General features: G+C 37.2%; 1 protein-coding gene across 5 annotated transcripts in view; it reads left to right on the forward strand.

The window, feature by feature from the left end:
• FYB1 (FYN binding protein 1) overlaps positions 1-21,090 on the forward strand; it is a 195,285-nt gene that overhangs the window by 126,352 nt on the left and 47,843 nt on the right. For all 5 annotated transcript variants that reach the window (XM_072605775.1, XM_072605773.1, XM_072605777.1 and 2 more), the window contains 3 exons: positions 10,655-10,814; positions 19,998-20,047; positions 20,664-20,683. In XM_072605775.1, the coding sequence (XP_072461876.1) occupies positions 10,655-10,814; positions 19,998-20,047; positions 20,664-20,683 (230 nt within the window). The remainder of the gene's footprint in view (positions 1-10,654; positions 10,815-19,997; positions 20,048-20,663; positions 20,684-21,090) is intronic.

Here is a 21,090-nt window from a genome sequence, read left to right on the forward strand (position 1 = left end):
CTCAGGCTCTCCCACCTCGTTTGGATTTGATGAATTGAATGAAGGGCATACTTTAGTGTATTTTACCCACTGAGTTAACTACTGGAAGCAGCTTTACCTAGTGTATCCCCAAGTTTTTACCATTCCCTACCCTTGCCACTTGTTGTATGATCCCTTTTAGCCTCAGTTTCCTCATCTGTAAAATGAGCTGGAGAAGGAAATGGCAAACCACTCCAGTATCTCTGCCAAGAAAACCCCAAATGGGGTCATGAAGAGTCTGACACAAGAGAAAACAATTGAACAACAGACTCTCTCAGCCAACATCTCCTCATTCTGAAGAGACTACAAGTATTCAGAACTTGCTAACTCAACGCCATGGTAAACTAAATAAAACATAATTAGAGAGATGATCTTTTAGGAGAGGAGAAAATATATAAATCATTCCAGATCCATACAGAAATGGTCTTTGTATGACCTGTTCATTTAATTTATCCAGTGTTGACCATGAAGAATTTCTGTAAATGGGGTCATCAATTTACCCAATACATCCATCAAGCTGACTGGAATTGGGAGGATAGAGTAGTTCCATATGCTTGCAGAGAACTGAACTCTGTTGCTATCTCTGTGGATTACTAGAGTGCTTTTAAAATAACAAGGTGAATTTTATATTTACCGAACAAAAGCTCCATTTAGGGATTTGGGGGGTGGGGGAGAGGAAGGAAATTCACAGTTAGGCTGTTCTGTCCCCCTCCCCTTAGGCGAGAGGAGCTAAACGGAGGTTCCCTGCAGAATGTGTGCTTGTGGCAAAAGAATTTCAATTATGTATTAACTTATTCCTGTTGTTATTTTGTCATATGTGACATGGGGAGAGGGGAGGAGAAACATCCAAAGGTAGCCATATTTCTTATTTGTCATTACTGTGTAATTATCCAAATTCCAGGTGGGGAAGGAAAAAGCAATGGTTTATGAATTCCAAATGCATGAGAACTCTTAGAAATACAGAATTTACATGTCAAGTGTCCATATAGTTGAAAGGCCTTCAAACTCAAGGGGTTTTTTGGTTTTGGTTTTTTGTTTTACTAAGCAAATTTCCTGAAGCATTCTTTCAATGTGGAGACCTTGAACACTCAGCTTCGGATTACAAACACCTGAAAGGCAGAGCTCAGACTAGACATGAAAGACTTCCTTTTCTTATTTTCCTCTCATTGATAATCAGATTGGTTTTGATCTCTGCCCTTCCCCTCCATCCTGACTTGTGCCCTGATTATCAGTGCCCGCACAATGCTGTTTCAGTATCTCCTCTCTTTCCGTTGTAATTGAAGATTCTGAACTGGCCTGAATCCTGTCCGTGGCCCCTTTCAAAGCCTTCCATCTTACTAACAGAGTGCCACTCCTGTGTTTCCCACTAGTTTGGTTTTCAAATGTTTCTTATCCACCCCCATTTGTAAATCCTTTGAAGAAGATAAAAGCTATGACTGAACTGGGACTAGAGAAAGCTCAAGACCTGAAGTTCATCTTTTACTAAGCCTGCAACTCACACCTGAGAGGTTTGTTAAAGAAACTGTCTCTTCTCCTGCAGTTTAGATGATTTGTGTGCTTTTACATGCTTCAATGAATATTACTATTTATATTTGGCCATGAACATATGATTATCCATTTAAAGTTGGAAAAGACCTTGAAAGTCATCTTTTCCAACACATTTTACAGATGAGAAAACCGAGGCCCAGAGAGGTTATGTGAATTGCCTAAGTTTATAACATGTGTCAGATCTTTCCTAACTCCTACTCCATTGGGCTTTCCCCAGAGCAGCATTGAGGCGTTGGGCTTGGGGGATTATCCGGTCTTTGTAGGCAGGGACTCATTTCTCTTTCTTCCACAGTGCTCTGCATGTAATAAACATTGATTGGCTTAAAATTGTTGAAGATGATGCTCTTTTAGGAGATTGGGAAAGCTTGAAAACTGATCGAAGTCCCTCAGTATGGAGTCAAGATTACCTTGCCCCTAAGCAGTAAGAAGCCTTGTAAACTATGGGAGAATCTCATTAGATTTTACATTCACTACATTTTGAGAGTAATGGGATCAATAACTTAAGTTTTGTATCAACTTAAAATTTAAAAGCATTTTTGTATATTAATTTAACAAATATTTATTGAGCACCTGCCATGTTCTACATATTATTCCATATGTTATCTCATGAAAACACAGGTCCCTTAGGGTTGCCCCAAAAAAGTGAGTGAAACTGGAAGGATAGGTCTTCTGACTATAACAAGTTCAGTTTTCCTCACCCCTAATTGCGTTTCAGGACTAGGACAAAGCTATGATGATAAAACTAGCAATGGTAATAATCGCTAGCATTTTTATAGTGCTTTGAGATTTGCAAAAAAGTGCTTTACTTGTTATTTGTTGATCCTTTCAATGATCCTGAGAGGAGAGTGTTATTTTTATCATTGCTATTTTGTCCATGAAGAAATAGGCACAAGACATTAAGTAACTTGCCTGGACTCACACAACTAGTAAGTATCTATAAGGTAGGATTTTGACTCAGGTTTTCCAGACTCCCCAGTCTAAGACTCTATGCACTGTTTACTCTAGCTGCCTCTGGTATATTTGAAACATTTATTGTTTCCCCTGCCCTCCTTGAGATCTAAAATTCTGCCAAAGAAACAGCTTCAACTGAGAGCTGCCGTTAGGATGAGGAAATTTAATTCATATATTCTCCAGATAAGGTTCCCTCAGCAAATATAATTTGACAATAAAATTGGTGACAATCCATTGCAACTAAACCCTTATTGTCAAATTGGGGAAATCCCACAGTGAAAGTGCCATTGTTCACCCATTTAATAGCATTCTTATGTAACTAGCAATTCCTGTAATCATTTCACTTAACGGCGTGTTTTCCCAGAACCAGTTAATGAACTTAGATGAGCATTTTTGAATTTTTTTGTATTTTTTGAATTTTTGAACTTTTGAATTTTTCTGTATTTTATTTTTGTCCATGAAATTTCAGGGCATGGGCAATGTTACAAACAATTGAGTAACATGTTGCATGCTATGACAACCTGAAACGTACCTAGAAATCCTTTGGATTTAAAATGAAGAATCATTTCCTTGATATTTTGTCAATGTCCTGAAAGAAGGCTTCCAACAGCTGGCTAGGTGTGGGTATATTTAGTTCAGCATGTAGGTAGTCACTCAGAGGCCAGAAGTCACAGAACCAATTATGAGATTTCAAAAACAATGATCAATCTACTAGCTAAATATAAAGACACCTGGAACAAATGGCTTTGATAGAAAGAGCTAAAGTTTAAAGTCTGAGAGTGCATGTAACTTCTGTTGTTGGTTTCTCTCCCTTCCCTGGTTCCTACCTTTCCCTTTCCCCCCTCCAAATCATACTTATAGATGTACTTTTATTATTTCAAATAGAGCTTAAACCTGACTCTATAGTTTAGCTGTATCTGGAAAAGGATACTGTTGGGGGGCCATCAAAGCCTTGGTGTGACCCCCTTCTTGGACTTTCTTCCTTGCAGAAAAATTCTTCTTAAACCACATTCCTTACAGCATCTAAAGCAAGTTAGTCAAACTGGTACCAAATCTTAGCCTAGCTTCAAAATAAAAAGGGAGGAAAGGGGAAAATCAGTTTTGATTTGATAGCCTCCTAGATTTATGGAAGCTGGCATCTGGAAAGTTTGTAAATCTACATAATTTCTCTTTCTTTACGTTCTTCATTCTATGTTGTCATTTCTGCCTTAGTTGCTGCTGGAAAACACCTAGTCTCTGACTTAAGTGAATTTGCTCTACCTTCCAGCTGCTCTAGAAGTGCTCTACCTTCCAGCTGCTCTAGAAAACCACCTAATGCCACTCTTGCGATTGACCTGAAAAACAAAATCTACCTGTTTACATAAATTCTGCTCCCTTGCTTATGGATTTCCTATCATCATAAGTCAGCTGATAAGAAGTCCACAAATCTGGCTATGTAGATTCTCTTCCTCCTGATCCTCCCATTTCACACCTTTGGCACTATAAAATGCATTCAACATCCACTGTACAAACTGTTTCCTAAGAAGGAAAGTGTATTTCTTATTCAATTCTCCAAGAATGAGACTATCTACTATAATTCGTATATTATGAATGTATGGTATTGAAGGTATACTTCATTTAATTGTGATTTGTTTTATTGCACTTCTCAGATGCTGCATTTTTTTTTTCATAAATTGAAGGTTTGTGATAACCTTCATTGAGCAAATCTCTTGGCACCATTTTTCCAGCAGCATGTGTTCACATCATGCCTCCATGTTGTATTTTGGTAATTCTCATAGCTTTGGGGCACTACAAACCACACCCATATAAGATGGTGAACTTAACAGATAAATATTGTGTTTGTCCTGACTGTCTCACTAACCAGCTGCTCCCTCATCTCTCTCCCTCTCCTTGGACCGCCCTATTCTTTGAGATACAACAATATTGAAATTAGGCCAATCGTAACCCTACAACAGCCTCTTGAAAGGAAGAGTCAACCAATGCAACAAATTTCATTGTCTTATTTTAAGCAATTGCCATAGCTCCTCCAACCTTCTGCAGTCACCACCCTGATGAGTTGGCCGCTATTAACATCTGGGCAAGACTTTCCACCAGCAAAAAGATTCCAACTTGCTGAATGGTCAGATGATGGTTAGCATTTTTTAGCAATAAAGTATTTTTTAATTAAAGGATGTACTTTTTTAGACTTAATACTATTGCACACTTAATAGAGTATAGTATGGTGCAAACATAACATTTATATTCAGTAGGAAACCAAAGAACTCATGTGACACATTTTATTGATATATTCACTTTATAGTAGTAGTCTGAAATCAAAGAGGTAACATCTCTGACGTATGCCTGTAATTTGCCTGCTTTGTTATCATTTTCATTGAGAGGTAGCTTGTGTAGCAAATAGCAAGCTAGCCTGGGAGTTAGAAAGACCTGAGTTCTGTTCCCATCTCTGACACACACAAGCTGTGTGTGGCCCCAGGCAAGTTATCTACCTTCTCAGTACTCAGGGCAGCTAAGATTCCAAGTTACAGAACCAGATAAATTGGTAGGGAGAGTTTCATAATAAGTTCCCTATGCCAATGAAATCGCAGTTTTGTAGGATCATAGCTATAAGAAGAAGGAGGGAGGGAGGGAAGGAAGGAAGGAAGGAAGGAAGGAAGGAAGGAAGGAAGGAAGGAAGGAAGGAAGGAAGGAAGGAAGACAAAACTCTTGTAACAGATAAGCATAGTCAAACAAAACATCTCATATTGTCCATGTCCAAAAATGTGTCTCTTTCTGCATCGTCTCTCCGTGAGGAGGTGGGCAGCATGCTTCACCATCAGTCCTCTGGAGTCATGACTGATTATTGTGTTGACCAGAATGGTTTAGAAATGATATGTTTTTGCAATATCTATGTTATAGTATAAATTGTTCTGCTAACTTCATTCTGCTTCAGACCATAAATCGTCTAGCCATTCTCCAGGCAGTGGATAGCGGCTTTATTTTTGCAAACTCTACATTTCAAAGCTAAAACTCAACTTCTTTCTAGCTTCCCTATTTCTGTTAAAAACTCTGCTCCTAGTCACCCAAAGTTGTAAATTTATTTTCTATAATGACTTTTTTCCTTTTCCCTTAGCTGACAATTCCTGTTGTCTTTCTTTATAATTCCTTAACTTTACTTTCTCAAGTAAATAGGCCATACTGATTTTTCTTATTGATTGAATCAATTAGAATCTCTTTTTTTTAAATGAAAAGAACAGTTCTCTTCATTATATATAGATACAATCCACAACTGTTATATATCTCCCCTGAAATAATTTCCATTTACGATACAACCCTCTTACTCAGTAACTACTTGTTCAACAACCTTGACTATTTGGAACATAGTCAAGAAGATGAGAAAGAAGGAAAAGAAGACTTCCAGACAGCTAAAATCAATGTCACAAAGCCCATGCACTAAGTTTCCTGTATTTGACATGTAAAAGAAGCTAATGAGGATGAATATCCTTGAGTTCAGATATTAGTCAATCTTGTTTTTGACATAGTTTTAAAAGGTTTATTTATCTAACTTCTATTTCCGCAGCAGGGAAGAAGCAACACATCAGAAGGCCTGTGTTGTAGATAGTTGAATTAATATAATCCAAATAAGGATGACTCAAATTACCACAAAATTGATGAAGTTTCATAATATAACAGGTTTTTTAAAAAAATCATTCTGCAAAGATAAACCAAGAGGAAAAATACCTAAATTTGTGAAACTATGTAATGTGCTAGATAGGAAAAATTTTGATTTGTATTCCAATCAACGTATCCATCCATGTGTCAACTGGACCAAACCAGCCTCTAACCTATGGATGACTGCAGCCAAACAGCAAGCTAGAGACAGGAGAGTTAGGAATCAACCAGAAGTTTAATTTCAAAGTGAGGGAAATGGCTTGTAGGCAAGGAGGGGCTCTGGACACATGTTTTGGGGGGCCACCATGAGTGGGGGGGCCCCCAAGGCAGTGTGAGGAGATCCCAATAGTTATGCGAATGGCTACAAAATGAGCTATAGCCCTGGCAATAGGGGATAACAGCAACAATGAAACAAGTTTGATTCATGGCAGGACTTCCTGGCTGGAACACAGGTACTTGTCCAGTGCTTGCCCAAGCTCAGAGAACACTCAGTGCTGGTCAGAGCAATGCATGGGTTGACCCTATTTTGAATGACTAGACGATTTTGCCCCAAATGGTATAACCCTTTTTTAAAAAAAATAATTTTTATTAGTTTATTTTTAGTTTTCAACATTCACTTCCATAAGTTTCAAATTTTCTACCTGTCCCCTCCCCCAAGACAGCATGCAATCTGATATAGGCTATACACATACATTCCTATTAAAAGCATTTTCAAATTAGTCATGTTGCTTAGAAGAATTATAATGAATGGGAGAAAACATGAGAAAGAAAAACAAAACAGAAACAAAAATAGACTGTTTCACTCTACATTTCAACTCCATAGTTCTTTCTCTGGATGTGTATGGTTATCTTTCATCAAGAGTCCTTTGGAATTGTTTTAGGCCCTTGTATTGCTGAGAAGTAGTCCTTATTTTTAAAGTGTATCAGAATAGAAAGTACAAAGTTAAAAAAATTTTTTAAAGCTTCCTTATCTGTAAAATGGGAATAATATAATTTGCACAAACTTACTTCATAGTGTTCTTGTGATATGTCTTTTATTGTTCATTGTTACTGTTATTAAGTCCTTTATAGTTCAAAAACATTATTTTCTTTCTAGAGAAGAGTAAAATTATCAATTGCCATGTTATTAAACACCATAATACAGAGTGAGTTTTCAGAACAAATACTATTATTACGTTTAGCTAAAACTTCTTCATGTTTTCATAGAGAGAAAAGACTAATATTTTTGCATAAATTTTCATATTATCATGAATATGTTTGACTATCACCAAATAATTTACCAGAGTAAATGAATTTCACTGTTAATTGTAATTATAAAAAAGGCTTTAGTGTACATACTGCCAAGCTTAATGAGGGAAGTAGCATTTAAATAATAGCCTACCTAACCAATTAGTTTAGCATCTTATTAAAATTTCATATGTCCTTTGACAATTTTCCAAAGTAGATTCTGCTACCATGAAATTGGAGAAAATAAATAGTGGAGTGATACAAAGGTAGAATTAAAGGTCATTTTCCAGATGGAGAGGTGTTAGCAGTATGGTGCTCCAGAATTTTAATGCTAGGACCAGATTTGCTTGACATTTTGATAACTGATCTGAAGAGGAAGAGCACAATAACAAATGAAATCCTCATATTCTCTTATAAGAAAAAGTTTTTGAGGTTGTAAAATGTCATGCTGATGGAGAAAAACCTGCAGAAAAATCTCACAGACCTATATGAATGCAAGAAAAGTGAGAGCCCTTCAATATGGTCAAGTGTAAGGTATTGAATGGGTGGGAGAAAGGAGAAAGAAAATGACTTTTAAGAGGACAGTCTTCAGAAGACTTCGGTGTACTTTTCTATTGAGGCTAAAAAGGCCAAAAAAGTGCCAAAAAGTATCTAAAAGGATTTTTTTTTTAACAAAACAGAAAGCATTGTCCTAAAGATGAATAAAACTTTAATCTGTCCTTGCCTTTATTCCTACAAGTAGGTCTGCTCCATGTACATCAAGAAAAGAATAACAGCTATGAAGGTCCAAGACTAAAACTGGCACAAAGTTGATAAAGTTTCATAATATTAAGGGCTTTAAAAAAAATCACTCTGGAAAAGTAAGCCAAGAAGAAAGCTTACCCAAGTTTTTGAGACCATGTAATGTGCTACATAGGAAAAATTTTTATTTGTATTCCAATGTAAGATTAGAATGAAGGCTGAATCCCCCCCAAAGGGATCTTTAGAATAATGATTTAATCAAAAAAGCATTTTACTATGCACTTTCTGCATTTCAGACATGGTACTAGCCACTGGACATACAAATACAAAAGCATGATAGTTTCTGTACTAGACAAGATTAGATTCTATCGCACAGCAGAGGGAATGGAAGAGAAAAAATGACTAGTATAAAAATAAGTAAATGCAGGTTATATACAAAAGATTGTGGTGGGGCACTAACAACTGGGGGAATCTGATCAATTTGAACCTTGAGGGACCTAGAAATTCTAAGAGGTTAAAGTGAAGAGACACAGCATTCTGGGCATTGGGGAATAGGGCAGACTAGGGAATGATATGGAGGCAAAAAAATAAAAGATTGTGTACATACAAAGGTGGAGTGAGGAGGAGTGATGGTAATCAACCTAGAAAGATTAGTTGGAAGCAGATTTTGAAGGGTTTCAAATGCCAAATGGAAGAATTTGTATTTTATCATAAAGGCATTTTTATGATCCCTGAAGAATTCTTGAGCCTTGGAACTGTTATAGTCAAAGTGATGTGGTCTGAAATCTGCCTTAGAAAAATCACTTTGGTAGCTGAGTGGGTGGTGTTTGAGTTGGAGTGGAGAAAGACTGGATTTAAGGAAAACAATCAGAAAGTCATTGACATAGTCTAGTTGACAGCTGATGAGGGCTAAAATTAGGGTGGATATCATATGAGTAGAAAGAAAGGGATGGATATGAAAGATGCTAAGAGGTAAAATTGCCAAGAACGACAACTCATTGGATATGTGAACTGAGGGAGAGTGGAGAATAATTCAAAGTTGCAAACCTAGATGACTGGGAAAATGGTGGTGTCTTTGACAGAAGAAATAGGAAACTTAGGAGGGAGGGTAGGTTTGGGGAAGAGTAGACATTAAAGATGCATGCCAGGAGCTTAGAAAAGAAATGAAAGTTGGACATGCAGACTTAGAAGATATCTACATGGAGACGATCATTAAATCCATGGGACCTGATCACTGAGAGTGGAGAGTTGAGAAAGAGGAGGACCAGGATAAAATTCTGGGGTACACTAGTATATGGGGGCAAAGTTAATCAAACTGATTGGAAGGCAGCTGCTACAGAGCAGTGTCATGAAAATAAAGGAAAAGAGAGTTTCTAGAAGAAGTGAGTGTTTAACAGTATCAAAGTCTGCAGAGGTCAGAAATGATAAGGACTGAATAAAAGATCATTGGATTTATCAATAAAGAAATCAATGGCAACCCTGACTGGTAGGTTTGGAAGAAAGATTACAAAGGATTGAGGAGTTAATGCAGGGAAAGAAAGTACAGGCAACAAAGATAGCTTTTTTGTATACGGGTTTAGCTGGGAAAGGAAGGAGAGATCAGCCTAAAGGAATGGTTGAATCAAGGAGAGAAGGGAAAGTTTTGAATAGCTGCTCTGAAAAATAAGAAGGAATTAATAAGGAAGGAGTAAAAGGATTGCCATTTGGCAGCAAGAGTGTAACTGAGATCGGATAACATATATTTTTAATGGACTCAGTCAACCCACTTGTGTGACTTCTAGAAGTGTTCTGTACCATTTGGGCAGGCCTGAAAAAGGTCCGTGCTAGGAGTAATTCAGGGCTGGAGTTTGGAAGGGGTTAAGTAGCAATAAGACAAAAGGGAAAGGAAGCCAGCTGAAGGATTCAGATTTTCAGGGAAGAGAAAGTGAGGCTAGAACCTAGGAAAACAGAGAGGGGCAGATTGAGCAGACATTGCTATAAGAGTGAAGGACAAGTTTAGGAAGGGCAAAATACAGAGAGAGATAAAGGGACAGAAGGTTGTGGTTTAGTAGAGGAATTTAATTTAAGAATTGTGGAAGGGAAACTGTGTGTGAAAAGATAAAGAGTAAGGCCATCCCTGTGCTTTTCTGAAGTTGAGTAAAACTGTAGATCATGAGAGGTGAGGGGTTTGATAAACTGAGAAGCAGGAGTACTTGAGGCAAAATCAAAAGTGGTATGATCTGTGCAGATCCATGTTAAAAATCTTTATTTCATACATTAAAAAGTAACCATTCCTCATGACTCAGTATGGTACAGGAAAAGGACTGGATTTAGAATCAACTTCTTGGTTCTGATTCCAGCTCTGATACTTGCCACTTGTGTAACCTTTGATAAGTTGCTTCACCTTGCTAGATCCATATTCACATAGGTATTAATGAGATTAGACTAGATGAGATTATCTGTAAATTCCCTTTCAGATCTAAATCTATGATCTTATGTTCTTATGACCTGTCTTAATTCTTTGTATCTCTTTGCATTTCAGTTTCCAACAAAGGAACAGCACCTTATTCTGTGACCACACCACCTCCACCTCCTCCACCAGCACATCCTGCGTCTCAACCAGCTCCTCCAGCCCCTTACCCAACACAACCACCAGTTCCAAGTCTACCTCCTAGAAATATCAAAACTCCCCCTGAGCTGAAGTAAGTAGCAAATACACCCACCTCATTCTTTGTGTAAACTCAAAGATTGTAGTATAGCTTTCTAGAGGTTGCTATCATCCACTGAGAATCGTTGACTTCACGGAAAACTTTATTTGTGTCATTAGTATGCTCTTTGGTCCCCCCAAAAAATCATTTTCAGGATAGATCTGCATGAACATCTAAATATCAACTTTCTGTTCATAATGTGCCTGTGACAGAGGAAGATTATTAGGCTAAAAGGAAGGAAATGGAAAAATGGGGACAGAGGAGAAATTAAGGAAGGACATTTTAGTTAACAGAAAACAACGGGTCTTTGCAGCAAGGAATCAATGCAAAACACATTTATTAAACACCTGTTCTGTGTCAGGCACTGCAGTGATCTCAGAGGATTCAAAAATAAACACCACACAAATAGAGCTTTCCAGAAGGTTACACACTGTTGTTTGTCCCTTGTTCTCAAGAGGACCAAAGACATCAGGAGTGGTGTTTTGACTTACAAGTGAATTGAAGTAAGGGAGGGCTGTGCAAAGTCATCAGCCTCACTCTCTTCTCCAGGGTCATCTGAGTCCAGTGGCAAGACATAGGTCAGGACCACCGGAAATGACCCCAGATGCAATGAGATACCTCGGCCTTTTTATGCTAAGGTCTTTCCCAGGTCTCAGTTTGTCTGAGGTAACACCAGTGATTTAAGGCTAGGTAAGAAATGAGGCAAAAGATGGTCTAGTTTGCCTACTCAAAAAATAAAATAAAATCAAACTAGGAAGGGAAGACTCTCAGGGTTTCTAACCAGAAAGGTTGGCAATTGCTATTTACACTCACTCTGAGCCATCGAAACCCAAATAGTGGCCAACTGAGGCTTGGATTGGGACCTGTTATTAGCCCATCAGTGGGAGCCAGAGTGATCTGGGGTTAAACCATGGTAAAGTAACTCAATTTGAACCCAATACCCTAATTGGGTATGGAAAGAACAGTTCACAAATAACTATAATCAAAAGGAGAGTGAGGAGAGTACAAAGAAAAAGTCCTGCCAAAGTGCTAGAAGAAATTTGAAGAGGGAGAGATCCCCTTCACCTGGAGAAATCAAGGGAAGTCCTTATGGAAGGAGTAATATCTGAGTTGAACTTTAAAGGAAGGTAAGGGCTTGATCAGATGGAGAGAAGAGAGAGAGAGAGATTAGGTGGTGAGAGGAAAAGTGAGAAGGGTCCATTCCAGTCATGTTGGAAAAGAATGAACAAGAACACAGAGGTAGAAGAGGAGAGGGTTAGAAGGAAAGAAAGGAAGTTGTCCAATTTTTCCGGAAACACATAAAGATATGCTACAAGGTTGGACAAATAACTTGGAACCAGATCATGGAAGGCCTTGAATAAGAGTCAGAGGTTTATACTTTATTCAGTATGCAATAGGAAGCCACTGAAAATTTATGAACAGAGGAGTAGTTTCATCATACTAGTTTTTGGAAGATTATTTGGGTAACAATGTAGAGGAGAGCTTAAAGATAGGTGAACCCAGAGACTTATTAGTCGGTATTTTTAAGCAAGAAGAAATGAAGATCTGAACTAGGGCAGCTGCATCAGCAGCAGAGAGGAGGCTAAAGAGTGACAGAGAGAGAGAGAGAGAGAGAGAGAGAGAGAGAGAGAGACAGAGAGACAGAGAGACAGAGAGACAGAGAGACAGAGAGACAGAGAGAGACAGAGAGACAGAGAGACAGAGACAGAGAGAGACAGAGAGAGACAGAGAGAGAGAGAGCGCGCAATTACAGATAAAAATGGCAGGACTTCACAACTGTTTGGATAAATGGGGTGAGGGACTAAAGCAGAAATATTCAGCAGGCATATAGAAATATGGAACTAAAATAGCTAAAATTCTTTAGAGTTATTGAGGTATAGAAAAACACATTTGCATAAAGAAGATAACTGAAGCTATAGGGATAGATTAAATACTTAAGGGAAAAAGTACATATAGAGAGGAGGACCTAGCTTAGAATCTTGTGACATTTAAAAGGAAAAAGAGAAAGAGGATCCAGCAAAAGAGATGTAGAAGGAATAGGCAGAGACAGAAGTAGAACCATGGGAATGCCATGACATACTGCAGAAACAAAGTCAGGGAGAAGAAATCAAGAATGAAAAGGTGCTCTCTAGTACCACATATCACAGAGAAGTCAAGAAGGATTAGGAGAGACAAAAAAGACCGCTGGAATGTGACCATAAGGATGTCATTAATGACTTTAATGTCATTAATGAGAACAACTTCAATGGAGTGGTGGACATGAAAGCCAGGTTGGAAGAGGTTAAAGGTGGGGAGAAAGTGGAGGCAGTGAGTGCAACAAATTAGTAATTTTGGCATTATATGGCTCTGAAGCAATGGTCTCTGTTCTCTGCTCTATTCTAACCATCTCAGGAGTACTGTTTGAGTTTTGTTACATACCATAAAACTAGGATTTATCCAAAAGGAATTAACCAAGATGGTGAGGGAAGTGGAGGCAGACTGAAGGAGCAAGTTAACTTGACATAGTCCCTCATATTGGACTAGTGGACAAAAGAGATATGTGGGCTAGAAAAGAGTACAGAGAAGTGAATTTAGACCTATTCTTTCAACCAAATTCAAAGGGCAGTCATTAATATCATCTTGGACATCTTCAGTGTCAACTTAGAGAAAAGTTTCTAGTGACCTTCTCCAAGATCTATCCTTGGTCTCCAGGGATTCATCCTTAGTCCTATACTCAGGATAAATGACTTGAAGAAAAAGTATAGATTGCCTATTTTAAAATACATAATAAAGTTAAGAAGACCTGAGTTCAAATGCAACCTCAGGCATTTATTAACTGTGTGACCCTAAGCAAGTCACTTAACCTCTGATTGCCTTAATAATTTACCAAATTTTCACCACATAATCATCACAGATTTTACGCCAATTTTTTTTTTGTGCAAAAAGATGGAGTGCAACCATTATGGAAGCTTTTTTTTTTTAATTGTACTGGTAATACTTAAAAATCATTACTAAACTGTCTGGTGCAAAATTAGGATGCATGGAATACTTGTGAATATACATTAAAACTGAATACTGACAATGCACATTCACTGAGAATTCTAGGCTCAGGGCTCACAATAGTGGAGAAACATGTGTATCCATATGACACTGGTATACACATTGCTGCTCAGTTTACCTTTTAAGCGGCATGATGAACTGAATTATGCCATGAAATGTTTATGCAATGAAAGGTTATAAACCACATAAACCTGGCCTGGAAAAAAAAGGTTATGCAGTGGTAACAATTATAGGGTGAAATACTCTACTTAAAAGATAGGAGGGAGGGTTAGTGTTAGCAGCACCTACCTCACAGGGTTGTAGTAAGAGGCAAAAGAGCTTAGCACAGTTCCTGGCACACAGGGAATGCCTAATAAAGTCTGGTTCCCATCCTTTTTCTTCACCAGTTCTCCACTGGGCAGAACTAGGAACAAAGAAAAGACATTACAAAGAGGTAGATTTAGGACTGGTGTAAGAAGAACCCTCCTGTCAATTAGAGCTCACTAAAAGGTAAACAGACCACCTCAAAGAGCCCCAGGGACCCCTTTTGTAAAAATGTGGAAATCAAGGTCAGGTGGCCAGGACTCCTTTAGAGGGGATCTCTTTTCACGTCCAGACTAGAATCGATAAACCTTGAAGTCTCTCCTCACTCTGAGATGCTATGACCTGTGAAACAATACCAAGAGTTCACCTAATGAAATACTTAAGGTTTACAAAACACTTTCCTCACAGTAACCCTGAATAATAGTGCCAGTATCAACCCATCCAGTTTACAGATGAAGAAACTGAAACTCAGAAAAGCAAGTGAGTTACAATAACCACACAGCTAATAGGTGTTAGAATCTCTGCATTATTGGAATTAACCAGATCATTTTTTTCCTCACCAACTCAAAATACTCATGTGCTGCCACCCACAGAACTGAGAAAGTACCATCGATCTCTCAGTCCTTTCTATATCCAAGCTCTGTTATGTTTCCAGGGCTGAGTCAAATTAAGCTTCCAAGATGTGACCTGTGAACACTAAACATGGAGTCAAAAGACTCTGTAGTCTCTAAGGTTCTTAATTCCCAGAGAACAAGAACTGAGGGTCTTCTGAACCTTGGACTGTGTGTTTGATACCTCTCCTGTAAGGATCTTCTCTGCCAGCCCAGGTTAGCACTCTTTCTGCAACTTTAGAGCAGGAGTTCTTCCTCTTTTCTGTGTCATGGATACAGGGGCATACCGGAGCCAGCTCACAAACTATAGTGAACTCATTGTTAAATTTTTGGTGTGAGCATTCACACCTCAGAAATCTGCAAATGCTGTAACATTAGGACCTGATTTATATAATATGTATATTATAATTATATTACAATAATTATTATATAAAAATATTTTTTCTATGTATTTATATATTGTCCACTGTGTAGTCTTAAGAAAATGTTGAAGAAAATATTGTATAATGCAGATTAAACTTTAAAATCTGTCATGTACATTTTTTGAGAGTCAGTTGTTAAACTTTTACCAGCATACCTTTGACAATCTAGTGAAGCCTATAAATCAATTCTCAGAACAATGTTTTTAAATGGATAAAAAATAAAATATGTAGACTTACAAAGAAAATTAATTGTTAAAAAAATTATTCAAAAGTTCATGGATCCCAGTTTTACTGAAATAAATGTCATTCACATAGCCAGTATGTGTCAGAGGTAGGGTTTGAACCTACATCTTCCTGGCTCCAAAACCTGCTCTCTATCCAATGCTATGCTACCTCAGATAGTATTATTGATCAGGGGGAAAAAACAATCAGGGAATTAGTAATCAGGGGGAAATTATATATACATATATGTATGTGTGTATGTATATGTGTGTGTGTGTATATATATACATGTATATAAATGTATATGTATACACACACATATATTCCCATATATCTGTGAAGGAAACGAGAAAACTTAGTCAAAATTGTAAAGTCACCTGAAGGGGCAAAATCTGGTGAAAGAACACTGAATTTGGAATCAGAGTCCCAGCTCAGTCACTTACTAGCTGTGCGAGCTTGGGTATGCTACTTTTTTGAACCTCAGTTTCCTCATCTGTAAAATGGGAGTAAATATTTATACCATCTTCCTTCTAAGGTTATTGTGAAGAAAGTGTTTTGTGACTTTTAATTGTTCTCTTTCTGTGCCTTTTCCCCATCTTAACATGTATCTCCCTTCTGTTGGACCTCAACATCTCTCTACATTATCTCTATCAAAACTTATTCTTAGATAAAGGTTCTACCTAATGTGCCTATCAGTCCATAAATATTTATTATGTACTTACTATGTGACAAGCACTGTGCTAGGCACTGGTGAGACAAATACCAAAATGACACAGTCTCCAGCATCAACAAGCTTTTATTCTACTACTAATAAAGGGAGAAAGAGAAGGAATAAGTATTTATATAGTTACTATGTGCCAAGCAATGTGTTAACTGCTTTAAAAAAAACTAATATTATCTCATCTAATCCTTCAAGGCAGATGTTATTATTATCCCAATTTTACAGTTGAGGAAACTGAGGCAAATTGAAGTTAACTGACTGGCCCAGCATCACACAGCTAGTAAGTCTCTGAGGACAGATTTAAACTTAGGTCTTCCCCACTCCAGTCCCAAAGTTCTATTCACTGTGCCACCAGATGCCTCTAAAAAAGATTAAAATATCAGTAGTAGTCAGTAAAATGTCAGTAGTAGTTGTATTTTAAGCAGAATGCAAAATCCTTGCATAAACCAAAGAATGAAACTCTCATTGGTGGGTTATCAGTAATCAGTGATCAAAAAGGGCAGGTATTTGGGGGTCAAGAAATCTTCCCAGAATGCTGGAAGTCATACTATAAAGACCGTCATATGTTTTTCCTTTTTTTAAGGTTGGATCTAAATAAACTTGGAAATATAATTGAGAGATTAGAGCATCATAAAGGGATAATTTTAAAGATAGTTTAACATTGACCAGATTCAGAGTATTCAGAGTGGGGAGAGTTCCAAATGAAAATTACAGGTAACAAATTGAGGTGCAGAATATTATTTTTTCTTTTTCCTTTTTCCCAATTCATGTAATGTGTACTAAGCACCTACTATATGAAGAACACTTTTAGAAGCTGAAGGAGATAAAAAGTTTGGATAAAACATAGTCCCTGTCCTCATGAAGCTTACAGTTGAGTGGTGGGGATAAGACACTGAAACATAAATATAATACAGAGTAATTCATAATTGATGCCTTCTTCCCACCGGTGGATAGATAGATCCAGTTTCTGGGAAGTTTTTCTTTACATCAAACCCAGAGCTCCTTCATCATAGGTTCAGCCCATCACTTTTACCTCTGTCCTCTGGAGCCAAGCAGAACAAGGGTAATTTCTGCAAAACGTTACTTTTCTAAGTGTATTGTTTCCCCATCTAGTGGCCAAAAGTTAACTAGGTCCTCAAGCACATGTCTTTACCATGGCAGGTATTTGCAGAGAAATTAAAACAGAGAGAACCACGGACAGCCATGAGGGTAATGCACAAAGCAACTTCATAGTGAAACATTCCATGGTACAGATGTTGAAGTTATTAAGAAATGATAACAAAGCTAATGTTTGGTTGCTAGTTTTCTCTACTGAAGCTCTCTGTCTCTTTATTTCTGCTGTTCCACTGTTTGTTTGTTTTTAATTTCTACTGTAAGTGCCCCCTTTGTTTTAAATATATCAAGCCACATGACTTGGGTAGGGGATGTTGGGGAAAGGAGGAAGGTATTTTTAATGCTCTTTTAAAACTGGCTCTTTCAGAGATGACCCAGGCTTTTAGCTTAGGGGTCATTCATTATATTCTGTTGCTGGTGGGCAGCTGGTGCTTTACTTAGGTAGGACCTCTAAAGAGATTCTCCATCCTATGTGCCCAAGGGATTCCCCATCTGCTCTTGGTCTAGGTGGAGCCCTTAGGTAAGCAGAAAAATACAAACTAAAGATATATATATATCTATATATATATCTATATCTATATATATATATAGATATAGATATATATATAGATATATATATATAGATATATATAATAATCCCTAGACAACTAGACAAATAACCTTAGGGTAGTCTCTAAAAGAGCAAATTCTGTGCCACACAGGCAGCCCGAGAGGTCAGATGCTAAAGGAGCATCTACTTCAGGGAAACCTGAAATGAAGTCGGTGAGGAAGTGGTGCTAACTATGATTGATAGCAATGGAGGTGGAGCTTCACTTAGTAACAATTAGTTGTAGTCATATGTGATTCATAAGTTTAGTGATTTATCAATTAGGGAATGAATTGTATAAATATTTTAATAGAGGCAACAAGGAAGGAAAGATATAAATATTTATTAATTCCAGGCATTATGACTAAGCACTTTACAAATATTATCTAATTTGATCCTCACAACTACTCTTGGAGGTAGGTGCTGCAATGAACCACATTTTACATTTGAGGAAATAGAGGCAGATAGAAGTTAAGTGACTTGCCCAGGCTCACACAGCTAGTAAATAAATATCTGAGGCTAGATTTTGAACTCAGGTCCTCGTGATTCTAGACCCAGTACTCTCTCTTTCTCCTAAGCTACCTTGTTGCCTCTAGGGAAAACAGAGAACTTTATTTGATGATCCTCTGACTGTCAATATCAAGTGAGATATAACGCAGGAATATAAATACTTGATAAAAGCATTCACTGTTTTTGAGTCATCCAGTATAAAGTCCAAAAGGAAGGATTCTCTAAAAATGATGAGGTCCTTCTGACGCTTCTGTTTGCAGAAAACACTACAAGATAACACTTTGTTTCACCAAACCCCAGAATACTTTGGAACCTTCTAAATGAGATCCTTGACTATTCCAAGAGTTCAAGCTAACAATTCAAATCACACAGAAACAACTTAATGATGAGTTCATTGTCTTGGTTCATGGCAAAGGAAAACAAAGAGTTCTCCTTTTGAGGGCTGTTCCTCATGGTTAGAATTATTTTTCAGCAATAGATGGAGGGGAGTGACTTGCCCTTGATTTTTATTTCTTAGGTTCTTAATTGTCATTATTTTGATATATACTAAAGATATGGACAGGAATTACAGGGGATTAGTCAATCAAGAAGTATCCATTTAGCACTTACTGAATGCTAGGTATTGGGCTAGATTCTAGAAATACAGTGACAAAAATTAACCTATTCCTACCCTCAAGGAGCTTTCAAGCTCTCACTCAGTTGGGAGAGACAATCTGTACATATAAGCACATACAACATTACATGCAAAATAAATACAAGGAGGTGAGATGGTAAAGGTACTAAGAGGAGGGAGGAACAGGGAAGTCCTCCTATAAGAGGAGGCACTTGAGCTAATGTCTAAAAAAATAGAGATTCTAAGAGGCAAAGGTGAGAAAGGAGTGAATTTCAGGTGGGGGACAGTCTGAGGAAAGGCATGAAGATGGGAAATTGGAAGTTAATGTATCATAAGCCTGGAAATTGTAGGTTGAGCTAAGTAGTGAAGGGCTTTAAATGCCACATAGAGGAGCTTGTATTTCATTCAGGAGCCACTGTACTTTCTTGAATAGGGGAGTGATGTGATCAGGATTTAGGAATAAGGATGTAGAGACTGGATGCAAGGATGACAATTAGGAGTCTACTGCACTATTCTGGGTGAGAAATGCTAACAGCCTAAGTAGGGTGGTAGTGATATGAGTGAATTATAGGAGAAAAATGTAAGAGATGTTATGGAGGTTAGAATTTACAAAATCTGGCAAATGATTAGATATGATGATTGAGGGAGAGATAGGAATCGAGAATAATTCTGAGGTTATTGACCAAGATATTAAGATGGTAACATTTTCAACAAAAATTAAAGAAATTGGGGGAAAGGATGAGTTTAAGGAAAGATAATGGGTTCTTGTTTAGATATGTTGCATTTGAAATGGCCCACAGAATATCCAGTTCAAAATGTCCGATAAGCAGGGTAAGGACAATTTGGATCTATATTGCTGAAAATAGGATGGATACTAACAAAATCATGAACCCACTGAAATAATGAAGTCACCATTAAGTCATCATTATGCAAATAGGTGAAATTTCCCTCTAAGTCCTATAGTTGGGAAACCAATGCAATAGTGTACAGTGAGAACCTATTGTATTTTTCATCTTTTTCCTCTTTATTATTTTCAGAAGTTCAATAAGTGAAGAAAATTATGATGATGTTGATATGCAGTCCAGTGGTAAGATATGCTATATTAACCTTGGGTTTTACTTAATCACCTGACAAATCAGAAAATGTTGTTGATCTCATGTTACTTTTGATTCATAAAATCAGGTTTACATGGAGATACACATGAAACATAGAGGGAAAAAATATTTTACATATATATTGATGTATACATATAGTAGATATATATGCATATATCTATATTATACATGTGATTCACATAGCACTTTTAAGATTGATAAACTACTGACATGTTATCATTTTCATTTAGAGTAAATATGTTCTGAGTTGCTTCTAACACCTGTGCTCCCCATCACAAAATGTTGAATTTACCTTTATTTCAAAGGAGACATGATGGGATCTTTTGATTTGTTGGATTATTTCATGGAAGTCCCTATAAATGACGTTATGTCAATTCAAATGCTCATAAAACAATTTTTTAAAAGTTGTATAGCACTTATCTTAAAATGTATTTCCATTTCTTCATTAAAACATTTCCAAAGAAAATACCTAATTTCTTTATTTAAAAAAAACCTTGAATAATACTAAAATTTCATGTAATGGTGGGGAAAGTGATAGTTTTCATAAAACCATAAATTAAAACTTTACTAATTTTTGTTTGTTTCTAGACCTTGGAAATCCAGATGAGGTTGGGTAATTTGTTCATTTTTCTTTAAAAATAATTTATATACTTCTATTTTTTCTGATGACATGCAATCATAACTTTAAAAAGCTTTAACAGTTAGAATTTTAAAATGAATTGGGTATCTTCTCAAGTTGCTATGATCCAAATATGTAAGACCAACAATTAAGTGAATGAGTGTTTTATATTTTTATTCCTATTTCAAAGAATCTCACAGAATTAGGATCCACCCACTCCCAATCCACCCCAGTATTATATTCTCTTGGGATGGTGCAATAGCTGTACAATTGGTTACGAGTCTAGCTACATGCCAGAGAGATTAGAAGGGGGAGAGGCGAGATTCTTTCAGTGTTTGCTATTTCCCTTCTAGCTCATGAGAAAGTATTTTAGGCAAGTCTTAAACTTTCATTCTT

Source organism: Notamacropus eugenii, chromosome 4, assembly GCF_028372415.1.
Source record: "Notamacropus eugenii isolate mMacEug1 chromosome 4, mMacEug1.pri_v2, whole genome shotgun sequence".
Classification (NCBI taxonomy): Eukaryota; Metazoa; Chordata; class Mammalia; order Diprotodontia; family Macropodidae; genus Notamacropus; species Notamacropus eugenii.